The sequence below is a fragment of the Limanda limanda genome, chromosome 1 (genome assembly GCF_963576545.1).
Source record: "Limanda limanda chromosome 1, fLimLim1.1, whole genome shotgun sequence".
NCBI lineage: Eukaryota > Metazoa > Chordata > Actinopteri > Pleuronectiformes > Pleuronectidae > Limanda > Limanda limanda.
In genome coordinates, this window is record NC_083636.1 from 17,139,576 (window position 1) to 17,156,987 (window position 17,412).

At 46.1% G+C, this 17,412-nt stretch overlaps 1 protein-coding gene across 1 annotated transcript in view; it reads left to right on the forward strand.

Annotated features, from left to right (window-relative positions):
- Positions 1–17,412, forward strand: part of snd1 (staphylococcal nuclease and tudor domain containing 1) — a 173,236-nt gene that overhangs the window by 107,285 nt on the left and 48,539 nt on the right. The window contains exon 17 of the mRNA XM_061085024.1: positions 418–606. Coding sequence (XP_060941007.1) covers positions 418–606 — 189 coding nt within the window. The remainder of the gene's footprint in view (positions 1–417; positions 607–17,412) is intronic.

Below are 17,412 nucleotides of genomic sequence, written 5' to 3' on the forward strand. Positions count from 1 at the left end.
ACGCAACACATTTTCAAAACCATTTGTGGTGTTTCTTCACGCTCAGATTTCTACAGTTAAGAGTTGTTTTATTTAACAGACACCAGTTGTGTTTATTGGAAGCCGACAGTTGTGGTTAAATGACAATGTGGTAGACAAGTCGGCCTCTATGTGCAGTAAGACAAGAGATGACTGCTGAAATGGTATTGATGTTTGAAAAGGAATGAAACAGGATCTCTGTGTGCCGGCTATCTTATCAATAGAGAGCTCACAGTCGTCCATTGATGTGTCTGTTTAAGAACAGAGGTGTCTTGTCAGAGGACCCCATTCACTTCATCGCTGTGATGGAATCTCAACCCTAATCTCGGATTCAGAACATTAACCACGCTCTTCTTTTTTTTCCTTTTCTCTCCCTCTCCTTTTATTCCTCTGTTGTAGGTGGAAGTTGAAGTGGAAAGCATGGACAAAGCAGGGAACTTCATTGGCTGGCTGCACGTCGAGGGTGTGAATCTGTCGGTGGCGCTGGTGGAAAACGCTCTGTCCAAGGTCCACTTCACAGCGGAGCGCAGTGGCTACTACAAAACCCTCGTCTCAGCAGAGGAGGGGTGCCGACTGAGGAAAGAAAAGGTAGGTCCCGAGCAGACGCCCTGCGAGAGCTGCACAAACTGTAGATTGTAACATGTGGACTATAAGGTTCGGTTGGAGCCCTTTGTGTGAATACCAAGACAGAGACAAAGGGTGCTTTCAAATATAAGTTGTATTTTTCTCAACACAAACAATAGTATGACTCATAACAAAAATAAATATCTGTTCAATAATTTCACTCATGCACATTACTTAAGTTGTATTTTTCTCAACACAAAACAATAGTATGACTCATAACAAAAATAAATATCTCTGTTCAATAATTTCACTCATGCACATTACTTCAATTCAGTGGTATGATTTCAGGTAATCAATGTCCGTTGGTTCAAAAAAAAATGTTGGACCAAGGCGGGGAAGGGAAATAAAAAGGTTTAAGGTGAGTTCTTCTCCTACCTCTCGCAGGGCAAGGAGGCTGGTAGGGAACAGGGTTAGCTCGCCATCAATTGTCAAGGGGAAAAAAAAAGTGGGGGGTAAAAACCTGACCTGAAGTGATCAGTTTTGTCCGCACCTCGCACCTCGCACCTCGCACTGCTCAGGAAACAAAGAGAGCATTGAGGGAAATAAAAAGAATAAGTCCAAAAAAGTCAGAGTTACATTTAAATCATACAAACCTTTGACTAAGGTTAACTGTTCATTATAAAATAAATGACTTAAAGAAAAAAAAATTCAATCAAAGTACAACACAATTTCAAGAAAATATACACACAAACATCACTCATGGATCACTGCTTCCCCAAAGGGGGTTTGTTAGCATTGTTAGCATTGTTAGCATTTAGCTAACGGACTCAGACAGAGGCAACACACACACACACACAGACAGGTTAACTAGCATCCCGCCATACCACCCCAATACAACACAGAACACAACTCACCCTCGCACTGCTCAGGAAACAAAGAGGAAGTGTGCCTCTACACCCGGATATTTATAGTCCCGAAACCGGAAGTAGTTTGCACTTCCGGTTTGGATTTCCGGTTCGGAAAATAATTATTTTAATTATTTTGAAGTCATGAGACCTGGGTTACAAGATCATAGTAAACAATCAAAGTGACGACTGCTCCAAAATGACATAAAACTGTCTTCATAAAGCTTCCAAGGGGTGAAAAAGGCACCTGGAGGAAGACTTGGGAAAACCAGCGTGCCATCTAGTTCAGTATTGTTCAGTGAGAGCTCAAGATACATTTGTCGTGTATCACTGAAGATAGGCCACGGTGTCATGTTTGTCAGGGGGCTATATAGAAACACTGACTTTTGTTACTGCAGCTTTCAGCCCAGGTTACTACATCAGGATTTACTCTGCTGGCTTCCACATCCCCGATTTATGATGTTCTAGGTTGAGCTCTCTGTGGACATATTTTAGTCTATGCTGCATAAATCCGAAAATGGCCTCTTTGTTCCCTGGCCGGAGGATTGTCCATTCCAATGAGAGCTCCCCCTCCCACCTTCAGCTCCACTACTCCTTACTAGTTCATTAGTAGAGGTAAAGATGCAGTCAGCTGGAATAAAGACACTTTGGAACTGAGGGGAGAAAACATAAAAAGCTGTTTGTTCTAATAAGGGAACACACAAACACATTCTCTCTGCGGTCGGTACCCAGATGCTGTTTTTGGCAAAACGCAGCCCTTCTCTAAACAGCCACTCTACTCTTCTCTCTGGTAAACTTCCACACGTTGACCTCGCCAAAGGGTAAACCCACCCCCCACCCATTCACCAGCCAGACAGCCAATGAGGAGAGGTGGTGCCATGACCTTTTTTTTTCATATCGCACCGAGCATCGTGTGTCCATTAAACTATAAAGGTAGAGAAGGACACCCCAAGTCGTCCTGGAACATGAACTCGCTTAAAATGTATTTATAGGATGCAGTCGGTGGCCTAAGTTAAGGAGACATATGATGCTTTTCCACTTTTTCTTTCCTTTAGTGTGTTTATTTAGTTTTTCTGTGTATGTAAAGGTACTGCAAAGTTAAAGGGAGCTCCTGAAACTACTGTTCAGTAGTCAAATACTTCCTGTGATAGCATAATGCCCTACATTTGAATAATTCACACCTAGCGGCTAGTCTGGCACACCCAATAACAAAGTCATGCAATACAAGAGCGTACGCAGTTGACCAATCACGTCAGAGGGGGCCAGCGAGCCAATCAGAGCAGACTGGGCTTAAAGAGAGAGGAGCTACAACCAAGAGGCTGAATAGATGAGCCGCAGCGATGGAAAGCATTGGAGCATGTAAACCTTTGCAAGTAATAACTGTAATTTAAAATGTAGAGAATACGAGCTTAACATGTCTCCTTTTGTGACCCTGCTCCATCTGGGGCAGAGAGCAGCCACATATTTGTGGTTATCATGGAAAGTTCCCTCAATGGGAGCCCTGTGATGGATGCAGGCCTCCTCTCACCCTGCATTTTCATTAAGGCTCCACTAGTCACCCCCCTGCCAGAAGCATGAACTGCCCGGCCAGCTGTCAGCCTTGTCCTCTTTCTCTCCATCTCTGTTACTTATTTCGCTCCTCTCCCGCTCTCCCTTCTCTCATCCCTCACTCACCACTCCCTGTTTGAGTCCTTAAGGATTCACAGATGCCTCCTCTCCCCACATAACTGTGATGTATTGCTGGAGCCGAGAGAAGGGCTGTGTTCTTTTCCCCTCCCCAGGATCTATCATGTTCACACTTAGTATGTTCCCTGCTCCTCTTTCTTCTCCTTCCCTTCCTTTTCTGACCGACGCACTCCATCTTTATCTTCCTGCTCTGAAAATAGTGAATGAGAGTGAACTTAAGATGTTGCGAGTGGTGCGCAGGTGAACCTGTGTCCAGAGTGATCCTGCCAGCGATGTGAGCACACCGACTCTGCCATGTTGAGTCTAGCTCCGGCGAGGAGGCACATTCCTGACACCTCTGATGACAATTTCACTCCCGGTTTCCTCCCGTCTTTGCAGCGTCGAGACAGATTGACTTTCACCACAAGGCTTTTTGACTTGAGCCAACCTGAGTGCGGATGGGGCTGAGACGAACAACTGCAGAACAGGGCCCGAGTCGACAAGACAGACAGTGATTATGTTTGATGTTAGTTTGCCTCGGGCACCGGTGCACCGATCAGCCTGATTTGTTTGTGTCTGTGCGCGTGCATGTTGTGTGTGCGCGTACACATGTGTGTGTGGATGCAACCTATGCAAGTTGAAGGCAGATGAGGTGGGACTTGCTGTTCTAATTAACCCATAGAGACCATCCAGAGAAAAGCTGAGAGCTCGGCTTTTTCTTTTTTTCTTCTTTCTGTCTTTCTCTTTTGAAGTTGGGGCTGGTCTTTGTCTGTATGTAGGCTGAGGCTAGGTAGGGCAGATTGCATCTCCTCCCCAGCTCCCTCCCGCTCTTCCTCTTCTCTCATTGCCCTCTCCATATAGTCCCCACGGCTGTGGATATGGAAGGCATCGGTGGTACTGCTGTGTCAGGCGTCCCTACACGAAAACAATGTTGTAATCAAGCGAGCTTGTGTGTGCGTGTGCGTGCGTGCGTGCGTGCGTGCACTGACACACTCATTAAAGGAAACTCTGCGTTGGTGGTCCAGCAGGGACCTGGGGGGGATGGAGGCTTGCTGGAGTAGCATCCTGAACCAAAACTGCTTAGTTCGAGTGACTTAAGTGAATATTTTGCTTCAACGAGACCAATGGGACAAAGTGATTGTGTTCTAAATGAAGCATTCCAAAGGGTTTGAAGACGAGCCTTTTCTAGAGCTCAGCAGATTCTCGACTTGCGTATCAGCATCTCTTGGAACTCTCCTCACAGCAAAGCCCCCACGATTGTCCACACATGCAGAAGTCGAAGGCCTGGGCACATTCCTAATTCTGTCCCCCTATTATGTTTATTTATGGCTAAGCTATTGTTTACTTAAATCTCTCTAAAGCGTGTCGCTTGTCAGAACCCATTGTCACGCTTCCAGTATTAACATTTAGATGATTCAGCAAGTCGACAGACCCGGGACGGTGCAGAAACTTGTTTCACATCGTTTTAACAATAAGTCGGCCGTTGCCAAGCATTGCTCATGCCCTCTTAAATCTTCCTTTTTTTTCGCCTGGTGTTGCAAGGCATTCTTGTGTATATTTGGATTCTCCGAGGGGGCAGGGAAAACTAATTCTTGCTTACCAGGCATCTCTGTGAACAAGATTCGTTGCAAAAAACAGTGCATTTTGTCATTGTAATGTGAGATGGCTCATTGCAGCTATTCATGTTATGTTCTAGTATTCCCATGCCGCAGCTGAGCGAAAAAATTAAGTTGACAAGTTAGCAGCAGTTTGGCTCAAAATTGGTTTGGGAGGAGCGCTTTTTTACTGTAGAGACATTTGCTGTATCTATCATTTAAGTTCCCCCTAAGCCTGAATTGGTGTGGTTTGTCAATATTTGAGTGTGGCTCAAGGGACTTGAAATTAAATTGAATTGCGATAATGAAAAGGAACTGGTCCTGGTTCTTCTCTGCACGTCAGAGCCTTTAAACATCCTTCAATGTCGCTATTTAAAAATGTCAATATCGAGACATGGAGATAAAGCAGCCTAATGGCGGCAGTACGTCAGCAGAGGATAGAAACATGCAACTGGAGTGGCATCGTTTCAAATAGGTGCTCTAACAATCGGCCCACAATAATGAACCAGTGTACTTTCTGTCTTTTGCTGTGATTGCCCAACCTTGAAGGAGATAAACACTCTAATGGATCCTGGAGTGGAGACGAGAAGATGGAAAAGAAGAAGAAATGAGGAACAAAAGAGGATATGACATCCCCAGTTAAAGATATTTCACGTCGCAGGACTCTTTTCATCGCCGCCGCCCCCTTTTCCTATCAACCGCTCAGCCCTCCTCACAGACCACTGTATTTCTTTGAATCTCTTCAGTGCATCCTTATGCTCACTGTCTTCACTTGTTCCCCCTCTCTTTTCTACTGTGCTCCCTCAACTAATCATCCTGAAATCCCCTCCTATTAACCGGATTAATTTCTTGTCGGACGCCCTGTGTCGCGCCCTTGCTCTTCTGAGCTGCTTTATGGTTTTGCGGATGCTGCAGGACACTTTCCTCTGTGGCCACAGTGACTCAGACACCTGCATCACTTGTGCCCTATTTTCATTTAGAGAAAAATCAAATCCCCTGGAAGCATACATTCAGGAATCAGTGATGCCTTTTTCTAAACTTCACATGTCAACAACACTAGTCAAAGTGCACTGAGTAGCATCGTTTTGACATTGAGCTTGTTGACGTGTCCTTGGCAGGAGCCTGATTGAAGCACATAATCCTGTTCCAGCTTTCTCTCATTTTATTGGAGTGGAATTTAGAGTTGAAAGTCCAGCTTCTCCCTGCGGCCTGCACACAAGTATGCATTTACACGTGGCTCACACCAATCATTTTTTGTTCTGCACAAAATTATCACAGCACTTGCAATTTGATGTGATTGTGAAATGCTGAAGGATATGTGGATATAATGGTATGTTGCCATTTCTGTCCCTTTTTATTTCACTTAACTTGCCTCCGGCCAAATGTCTCAAGGGTTAAGTGAACATATCTTTCAATCTGTGATTTCTAACTAAAGCCGTTTTCAGACTTTGCAGCAGGAGACTGTTCTCGAAATGTGCACTTTGACACCTGCGTTCGTTCTGATCCCTTGAATCTCCTCAGCTTCTCCTATGTGTACGGCACCACCTTATCATCCATTTTGTCTTGTTCAGCTTTGCGTCTAGCATGTGTCAGAACCTTCATTAACACACCCACTTGCTAGCAGGTAGATGTTCTTACATTTTCCTGCTGTTTTTCCAGCTGGGCTAACTTCCACTTGGACCTTTGCGTTCTCACATCCAGCCCCTATGGATCACTTCAGGAGACTGTCTGAAAGCAGCAGAATTTCAATGTGTGCTAAAATCAACATTTCCCTGTCCTCCCATCTAATCTGTGTCTTCTCAGCAGTCGGCACATCACACACCTGGCTAAAGAGCAACATGCTGTGGATGAATCAAGATAATTGGGCTTTTAGCGTGGCTAATAGGCTTGTGTGGCTCTGAGTTCAGGCTGCAGGAAGTTTACCTCTCGTGGACTGGTTCCCATCTCAGGGATTAGCCATGGTTGCCATTCCGTCCACATGCAATAATAGGATTTCTATGGAAACCCACATGGTATTGTATGTTTTACCTGGAGCGATTCACGTCCAGCAAATGTAAAGAAAATGCATGATTTGTACAGTGAGGCACCATTTACTGTTATGTACTGATTCTTAGTCCTCGGATGTAGAATTACATACAAGCAGCCTTGTTTGCTCTCCATGGATGACAGTCCCTTATCTATTAATACCACGCTCAGTGCCTCCTTAAGCCCTGCAGCCATTGAAACGCTTTCAGGGTTGCAATCTTTTTCTCTTTTCTCCCCCCATTGTTCCCGGCCTCTCATAGTGAAATAACCTGTGGCAGTCATCAGACAATATCATGGGGAAAGGCTGCGGATTAATATTAAAGTAGCTCAGCTATGGAGGCTTCAAGTGAAATAGCAAAATAAATTTGACATATTGTGTTGCTGAGTCAACCCATTGTTTGACCGAATCATTTCGCTGCAGCATTTCCCTGTTTACTTCTGGCCGGATAATTGCACAAGCATTATCATCCCAGTTTCATCCTGCTCCCTCATCTATTGCTTACGGCGGCTACTGCTGCCTTTGAGTCAAGAAAGAGAGGCTTTGTTGGAGGTTATATTGTGTGTTGCATCATGGACCATGACAATGCAGAGCCAATCAGAGAATGATATTCAATTACGGACTGGAATAGATACCTGTCCAGTCCATTTGAGAGGAAACACAGAGTAAAGGCTCAGGAAACTGCCTCGTATTAATAACTGCACAACAGTAACTTGTGTGTCAATCACTTTCAACTAGTTTGGTAAAGGTACTGGTACCTCAACTTCTTCACCAGTACTAAAGGGTAACATCTAAAAGTACTTCACAGTCTTTGTAGGTCAACATTTGCTGTTGTGTTGTTGTCACTACTAGATGTATTTCGGTCGGTGCCCTTTAAAGCACTGAATCTGATACCCAACCCTAATAATGACTTAATCGAAAAGCATAATTGAATATCGTCCAATTTATCTTTGGTGATATCCTCAGGGGTCATGAACATCCGCAGCTTGTTTGCATTTTCTCAATTGCCTCTTGGAACGGTTTCAGAACAGTTTGTGGCGAGGCTTTGTACGGGTGAACCCAGCTAACAAAGAAAAGGCACTTTGTCTCGTTACATTCTGCCAACTCCAGCAAACTCTCATCTTAATTTAGTAAACTTGGACGTCGGCCATCAATGGTTTCGAGGTTGAGTCAGTGGGGCCTTAAATAAACGCTGAAGACTTTTGGGAAATGTATCCTGAAGACCCATTTACAATGCAGGTGTATGTAGAACTGCTGACTCAGTGTAATTAACGACACTAAACCCAACAGTTAAAATACCTTTGTTCTGTGTTAAGTGCTAAACTGTGTGCGTCTGTCCATTCTTTCCCTACTCTACTCGATGGTCTAACGCGCATATATGTCAAAGTGTCAGGTATGTGTCCGAACTCCAGAAAACCGATGGGTGAACGAAATGGTTTCATCGGCAGCATTTTTCTAAAAGACGGGTGGGTGGGGGGGTCAGGAGAATCACTGTGTCGGTGGCGATTTGCATTTTTATGCCCTTTAAGAGACAAGTGGCTCAAACTGTGCCAGGAGTCTCAGTACATCATCTCTCCCATGGCCGAGGTGCTCATGCTCGCCTCGCTTCTGTTGTGAATTCATCATCCCCGGTGTTACAGCAATCGGTAGGAAAAATGACCGCTCACGTCTTTGCCTCATTAGAACACAATGCTGTAACCCGTGAGTAGGATGTTTCAGTGACTCACCAAATCAGGCACTACTACCCCATCACAGCCACTACTACTGGTAGTGATTATCTGATTCACCCCTATGATGAAATCACAACACGCCCCCACGTCTCTGTGGCACAAGCTAAGCATGCTCAGAAAATATCACTTGCAATCTAATGAATAGCCCTCAAGCTCCTGGACTTCTTTTTGAAACCGCAGCACAGTTATTAGTTTGCGCTGGTTTAATAAAGTGCAGCGTGACATCTCCACACGCTTTTATTAATCACTATAAATGTCGAGTGATCTGCTAACTTCACAGCCGAATAATAATTCCGGCATTTGTTAATTTAAAGTGAAATCACGTGCCAGTGAATTTATAATCAGATGGGATTCAGGAGGAGCTTATTAGTATGAAACGGCGGAGTGATGTGGTTATGGCCTGCCCCAAGTGGCTCAGGAGACCCCCCCCCTCCGTCCCATGATGGAAATCCACATACCAAGTGACAGGGCATGTGTGGGCCCGTTGCCAGTGCGTGAATACACAAGCAAGATAACGGCTGCGGGGTTTGTTGGCAAGTGTGAGAGGACGGCAGGCTCACTGCAAGGAGACCTTATTGCCTGCATGGTGGCCACAATGGGAGAGGTGACCCATGTTGACACCTCACGTCACTGGGAAAGATGGAGAGGCCTGAAAGCTCCGTTATGTATGTGTTTATATGTATATCACGAACTCCCAGGCTTCCCTCTGTGTTCATATGTGCAGCGTGTGCAGATGTGTGTGTACGTGTGTGACCGCATACCAATTTCCTTTCTGTTTGTTTACTATGGCATAATGTTTGTGCGCCTGTTTGCGTGTGTGAGTCGGCTCCCGCCTTCATCTCTCTTCTCAGCCCCGTGTGCACAAAATGAACCGCCGACCACACAAAGGCAAAGAGCTGACGGAGGCTTTTTTTTCATACGGCTGAAAGATTACATAATGATTCTCAGTGCAGTGTGTACACATCTGCACACACACACACGCACACACATTAACTTGGTTGCAGATGGAGGGAGGCGCCACACGTGCACACACACACACCCACCATACTGTCACTGTCTCTTTCAAGCATGTGCAGTCCCGACAGTGTAGCCACAGACATACACATGCATGCGCTCTCTCTCTCTCTCTCTCTCTCTCTCTGGGGACACCCCCTTCCTACTGTAGACGCTGGACCCTCAGTGCCCCGAGGCAGAGAGACAGAAAGACACAGGAAGAGATCAGTGGACCCAGTGATGTGTGTGTTATTTAAACCCCAGCCCCCAGTTTCCTCTGTCTGCCTTCATCCTCCCTTTCCCCCAGTTCCAAGCTGCAAACTCAGCAGTCTGTCAACTCCACTTGCGCTCTCGGTGAACACACATGCAAAAACCCCTCCTTCCGTCTCCATCCGCCCCCCCCCCACACACACACACACACACACACACACTGTGCCGCGAGTCCGTGACCGGTCATCGGCGGAGCAGCACATCCAAGAGCGTTTTTTGATGAGCAAGAAACTAAAAACCGTAACGCACACTCATCGGAGCGAGTCTGTCTCAGCAGTCTCACCTTCTGCTTGCTGAATTATACATTCACACGAGTTGCAGGATTTACACGCTGACTTCGGAAATGTCATCTGAAAAATGCATCCAGCCACATAGACATGACAATCCTGGAGAACACACACACACTCTCTCTCTCAGATGAGGCATTCTACTTGATGAAGCATATAAACAGGAAGTCTGCCTTTTTTGTTTGGTGCAGCCTTTTCTTTGTGCACAGCTTGTGCCCGTTGCAGCCGTGTGCATGTGATCCGTTCTGTCCACGTGTCATCGATTTGTTCGCCCGCTCCCTTAAACTTTGGGTTTTTGTACATCTTCATTATGCATCTGCATGTTTTTATATGCATTTGTCTTTGATGTCCTTGGCCCTGTGCTTCCTCCTCTCCAGTCATGCACAGGATTCTTGCAGGCTCTTAGCAGAGGGTCCGCAGGGGCAGGTTTGCGGCTGCCTCCGGTTCATCAGTGCAGAAATAACTCAGGCAGTCCCCCCCCCCCCTCATCCCCATCCCCACCCTGCCGCACAACCTGCCACCCTCCCGCCCCGCCCCTCCGCTCTCGGGACGAGCGGGTGAGGCCACGGGAGGAGAGCGGGCTGAAAAGAGTGAGAGTGAGGTGGAACGCTGGCAGAGTAAATGATGTGATATGACATTGTGGCATTGCATTATGGCTGATTAACACATGCTCAGCTACGCCACCCGCAACAGAAAAACCCTAACCCCCAGGTCTGCCCTCCCGCCCGCCTCGCTCCACCACCCCCCCTCTCTTATATCTTAGGGCTTCCCTCCTAGTTCTTTTTGTTTTTTCCCCCTCTCCTCTTCCCCAATTCCTCCTCGATCTCCGCTGATGAAAGTGAGTGTGAAGGACGTGCGCTCACTGGAGTTGGGCTAGCGGATTATTTGATCTCTGTTTTGTTTTTTTGCTGGTTTTGACACATTGAGGAGACACTTTTCCACTTGGTTTGCTGAGGACCGGTTGTGGCCGGCTGAGGGGAATGCACAGGCAGCACGCCTTGTATTCTAACACATATATTTGATCAGACTGCAGAGCTGTGATCGTTCAGCTCCTCGTGCAGTGGCCGTTAATTGACGCATTAAGGATCTTTACTTAAATGCTGTTCGACTTTGAACATCTACCCTTTAGAATACCCTTAACTTCAAGGCCCATCTTTCCTTTTGAAACACTACCCAGTTAACAAAGTCTTTACATTTTTTATTTTACATGATGTATGATAATGTATAATAAAGCTTTGAATAATGAATAATTCGCAAGGAGCTTGTATTGGCGACATTCCTGTGACCTTGCAGCAATTTGCTTCATCCTTGTCACGATGAATCGGCCGCACCATTCGTGTGAACATCCATTAAGGGGGTAGAAGCAGCGATGGCATTTCCTCTCTGCAGATAACTGACATTTATGTGTGTTTGGAGTCATCAAGCAGATGCTGTGAAAACCTTAAATCCTCCCCCCCCCCCCTCCCCCCTCCCCTTTTTTATTTTTTATTTGCCGTGCTCCAAGTGTCCTCGCTAATCGTCCCTTGTGTAATCAGGGGAATATGTGCATTTGCACTAAAAATAAGAAAAGCGACTTATAGTCATTTGCACACACTTTGACATTTTTTAGGGCCCCTGCTCGGAGCCACACTTAACTCCAGTTAATATGGGTCGGCAGTGAAACACCCCTCTCCTCCCCTCTCTTGCTTTTTTTCCCTTCTCTGCTGTGTAATGAAATGCTAAATATTTGTTTCTTCGGGGCACCATTTAAATGCTCTCTCTGCTGGTTGGGACCTTCAAACCTCCCCCCCCCCCCGTTTAATGAGATGCTGTTTTATTCGTTCCGAGGCATTAAGATTAGACCTCGTCACCTGAGAGGGTTTTGACAAGGGCTACGTGCGTTCGACATCTCCGACCTTCCCCAAATAGGTGTTATTATAGTGATGATTATTATTGCTGCTGTTGTGGTTTCCCAGATAAACGCAGGTTCCTTTGACCTCGCCTCGGTCGCAGGTCTTACCGATGCAGTTGCGGACAGAGCAGGAAGAAGCTTGATGCTGACGCCTCATCAGTTCGCTTTATTACACCTGCTCATCGACGCAGAATCCTCTACACGTCGGCTGCATTCCTTTATTCTCTCCATCTGTTTGCTTTATGACTGCTTTCATTCTTCAGCCCTCTCTCACTCACTCCCCTCCCCTCCCTCCCTCCCTTCAGCTCCTCCACTGTTTCTCCCTCTCATTCATTTGCTCTTGTCTCAGCACCTGCACAATTTCATCCCCACCCCTCTCTCTCTCTCTCTCTCTCTTTCTCCCCATCTTTAATTCAACCTTTTTCTCTTTCCCTCTCCCTTATTCCCTCACCCCCTCTCCCCGTAGAATTTGGCATTCAGTTTACTAGCCCTCACCTCACATGCTCTATTACGCTGTCTCAATGTTTAGGAGAATGTAAAGTGAATTGATTCATGGCCGTCCTTAAAGTGCAGTTTCTAAGCAGGCACCCGAAAAAGAAGGTCGCTGCAGTTTCTATGAATGAGGCAGCTCATTTGTGTCAGAGTGGATCTTTGAAAGAGCGGACACGGGGGTAACAAAGACTAGCTTCTGTATGTTGCACTCAATTCTCATGTTTGCAATTTTCTGTGTTATGCTGCCAGAACGTCAACGCTCTACCTGCACGGGGCTGACATGAGCCTGGTAACTGCACAGGGCTGCACCTATCACTTCTAGTCTCGTATTTTAGTGTGTTCAGCGGCCGCTCTCCATCACGAAATAAAAATCTCAGGCGTCGTCACACTGTCCGACAAATAAAATATGTTGCTGTGACCCCCGGTTAAGTTATAAAACGCCCGCCGCGCCGCAGCCTGCCAGCGCTGGTTCGTGGTGAAGCATCCAACATGTTTTTTTTTAACACCTTTAAAAAAAATAAAAAAAAAGGTAGCCCCTTTATAGAAAATTGATGGGCCCTTTTTTCATGGGCTGTCAATCTTGGAGTAGGGTGACGTGTGGAAAGGAGGAAGAGACGGATGAATACAATGAGGCAGGGAGAAATGGAGGTTTGGACGGATCGCTCTGAGGATTGACAGACTGGATTGTTTGTGAGTTGTGCCTGTCATGGTTGATGATCATTGCATTCACATGGACAGTTGGTTTAATCATTTCACTGGCTGTCTCTCCGTCCTTTCCACAGATTTTTTAAAACCTCCGATTACTCCACTTCTTATTTTTTACTTATGCAGCAGATATATATTCACATGTATACCGTTTTTTTTCCCTACATGTTTGTATAAATGGAGTTTACTTCTGATACAGAGTTAAAACACCAGTTTAAAAGGAATAATTTCTTTCTTTTTGACAAACTTTCTTTTTTTTATTGTAAAGATTCAGGTTTAAAGAGTGTATTTGAGTTCTCCAACACTCAGTTGTAATTTAGCTCAGCCCACTGTTACCCTGCTCGGTGTCCTGGCTGACCCGCCTGCAGAAATCACTCTATATCTAGAGAATGGGACCACTCTTTTTCTTTTTCATTGCTTTTTACAGTCTCTCTCTCTTTCTTTCTTTCTCTCTCTTTCATGCCTCAGGGACAGACAGTTACATAAACAGGCTCTCGTCATTCCTGCATTTCCGATTACCACCATTGTACCAGTCCGTCTTCGGCCCCCTGCCTTTCTTTTTCTCTTTCTGTATTTCTCATTTTTTCACAGATTATGTCTTTATCCTGCTGCTACTTCCTCCATGTTTGTATCCATCTCACCACAGCTCTTCACATTTAGACAATTGACAATTAAAGTCAACTTGTACAAGAGTCTATTAAATAATAAAAGAGACTAACATTAAAATTATACTTGTTTAATGTAGGAATTAAGCATTCCTGGCTCCTGAATACTTGATGGGGTGAACTAAAACTTTAGGAAATGTGAGCTAAAGACAAAAGCCTGTTCTGAATAAATGAGCTCGGTGCATGGTGTTCTCAATTGGAGCCGAGTTGATTTCACACCTTTGTCAACATATTAGTTTGGGCTCCGGCACAGAAACACGACGGAGCCGACCTCCGTCTCTCCTACAAAGATGCTGATTAGCTAAGTTGTTTCTCAAACTGTCGGATTCACAGGAGGAGCAGCACACCACTGAGTCCTTTTCACAAATTGTGAAATTTGGATAGCAGTGGCATAGAAATGGCATTGTCCTCTTTTTCTCCCCCACCTCCCTCCCTTTCTTCTCACTTTCTCTCTCTCTTCCCCACCGCGTCTACATCCACATTAACCTCTCTGTCGCTCTCTTGCCATCCCGCATCTCTCACTTTTCCCTAATCCCCACCCGCTCTGCTCTCCTGCCTCAAATGCTCCCTCCCACCCATACCTCAATCATGTTTCTTCTTTTTTAAATAAAGCGGGCAGAGAGAGCAGAGGAACAATGGAGTGGAAGGTGTGATCAGCATCCTCAACAGAGAGGGGGGGGGGGGAATAAAAGCATGAAAGGAAGATAAAAACCACCCCCTGGAAAGCCAGTTGTCATGGCAACACTGTGGCAATCCGGGACAGACCGGCCTGTTAATTAAAAAGTTGATTAATTGCCTTTTAATTGCATACTTATGCATTGTAACGTTGAGGTAGTCCTGTATCTTAATCACTCTGCTTTGTAGCCACTCTTTTCTCTTCTGTAATCTACAGTGATCAGAGGGAGAGAGCAGTGATCTCATGGCCGATAATCAGCCAGAGTTGATAAACGTATCTTGTAGAGGACAGATGAAGTGGAAGCAGAAGGGGGGGGTGGATTTTGTCCCACTTTTATCCCACTAGTGTTTAGTCATGGGTGCATTTTTAGGGGAGAGACAGAATTTCACCGATTTGGCATCAAGGTCATGAGAACGTCTGGCACGGACGGAGGACGAATCTGAAGGACGGTGAGACCGGGGGGACGTCAGATCATACATACAAATGCAAAAAATCAGCGGAGGGCAAAACAAACCGTAATCAAACACCAGTCGAGTGTGTCTGGAGTCCATCTCTACAGCCCTCCACCCCTCCTTGTAGCCTCACATCATTTTTCATCAAGGTTATCATGATGCACAATCAGACAAAGTGTTTGTCTTGGCCACAACTTCATTATTTCTGCCTCCCTCTTTGCTCCTGCCTCCGTCCACGCCATCGGAAGATTGAGTGTCCGTGTCATGTGCCCTTGCACTTGCAGCTGGTCGCCTTTAATTGCGTGCTGACTCCCCAGCGCCGCTTTTGTTGAGCTCTCGATGACACCTCGCCCGGCTTGATCATCATTTAATGACCACACGTGGACAAGAAGACAGCGACCAGGGACGACGTGTGAACCGTGAGCGGCGCCCAGCGCACGCGCTCTCAGCCATCTCAGTACCCGCTGAAGGGGTGGGTGGCGCCAGTGAGGATTGCGAAACAGGTGTCGGTTTCTGTGTGTGCGCACGTATTGCCGGCCGATCACATATACGCCCACATGTCTTGTTTCCATGGTAACGCTATGCCCCCGCCCCCTCTCGGTTCACGTGCACATACCGACCACCGATCTGTCAGGTGCAAGTTAATGCTTGTTGCTTAAAGTACTTTGTCAGGGGGCCGGCAGACCTGCTCCCAGCCCCCCCAAACACACACACACACACACACACACACACACACACACACACACACACACACGTCTAAGTGGATCAATTTGTGTCAATTTGAAAGTGTAAGAAGTTGCCACCATGATAGCCTCGGGTCGTTTTCAAGCCCTCTACTGTCGTGAACGTCAGTGTATACGGGGGGGGGGGGGGGGGGTCATATTCACCGTGTAAGCCTGGGCTGAGTAGCCTCGCCGCCTGCCCGGTGCCTCTTTGATGGCAGAACATCTGTTGGCTGTGATATGAAGCCAGGGAGTAACTCGACTTTCTCCCCTTCTCCCCGGCTCCCTTCGCTTTCTCTGCCGTGAATTCCCAACCTGCTCGGCCCCCCCCCCCTTCACCTAAAAAACCCTGTCCCCCGCCACCTGTGCTGTTTTAATGCATAATTTATCTGCTAAGTAACCACATCCAAGAGACTCATCCCTCCATCCGTCTCATGCTCGCCCCCCCTCTGCCTCCCCTCGGTGTGGTTTGGCCTCGGACGTAGAAATACACACCTATGTTTTAATATTCTTCTTTAAGCAGATTAGGATTGATTGGGTTCCAGCACCGGAGAGTGGAGCCAAGTGTTGAAATCCGGCGTCCCCACAGCCACCGGCCGGCATCTCCCTTAGCTGAAAAAGCTGTTTGTTTGAATGCAGTAACTCTCAACGCCTGCAGTCTCCACATCAATTTTTATTTTCTGTTATTATTGTATAATATTCAAATACTGTTTTTTGTCATATCAGTCCAAAACTAGTCCAGGTTTTTTCTAGACCCAGTAACCAAACAACCTCTATTTTGACCTCCCTTGTCAAGTATAGGATTGATTTATAAAATGTATTGATTAATGTATTGGGCCATGGTGACATTGTTAGTTTTTAGTGTCACATGTGTTGTAGTTCTTTCTTAATGATAGATATTAGTTTGCTGCAGTAGAACTACAAAGAGACATTTCATGTGTCGTACTTGACATACAGTAGCTCCTAAATTTGATTTGACCTGGTCTTAAAAAGCACTTTAAACTTCACTACTCGCTGACCCGCAGGACCCCATATAAATGCATCAGAAACACTGCATGTGTTTATGAAATGAGAACTGTCTCTGGAACTCTGGGCCTTCGACACATTAAACCTTTATATCGAATGTGATATATTGGTGTTGTGTGATTTCAGTTTTTACAGCTTGTCACGCAGGCCTGTGTGCAGCTGACATGTTTTGTTACCCTGTCCACATGTGTGGCCTTGCGGGCCCATAAGCGGTCGTATTATATTAGCCCACTGAGGCAGGAACGATGCCGCCGTATTGTAGCTCAACCTGGACCAACTCTTCCCAAGGCCACCACCGGGCTTTTGTACACATACATGTGTGCTTTTCCTGGAATGGATGTTTTACGATGCAAGGCTGCCATGCATTATATATCTGGATATGAGGACGACAGGGAAGGAATGACAACGAAGCTTGTCCCTGCATGTGATAAATCATTGTTCCCCCACTGCCACGGCCCCTCTTACTTGGCCCACCATGATAAGGTGAGCCATCGAGGTTAATGTCCCATCAACAACCCCTCTCAACCTTGGAGAAAGGTTTTATTTTCTTTTTTTTAGGGGGCTGGACATGGGGGGTAATGTATTTTCTCAATTGTGCCACACTGACACCTCTCACTACACTCACTGACCAGTCAAGACCATTTTTTCCCCCCACAAGGTTACGCTGTTTGAATTAGAGGTTAGAAAACCGAAAATGGCCGTGAGCCTGTTGTGTCGCCCGCTGTACATTACG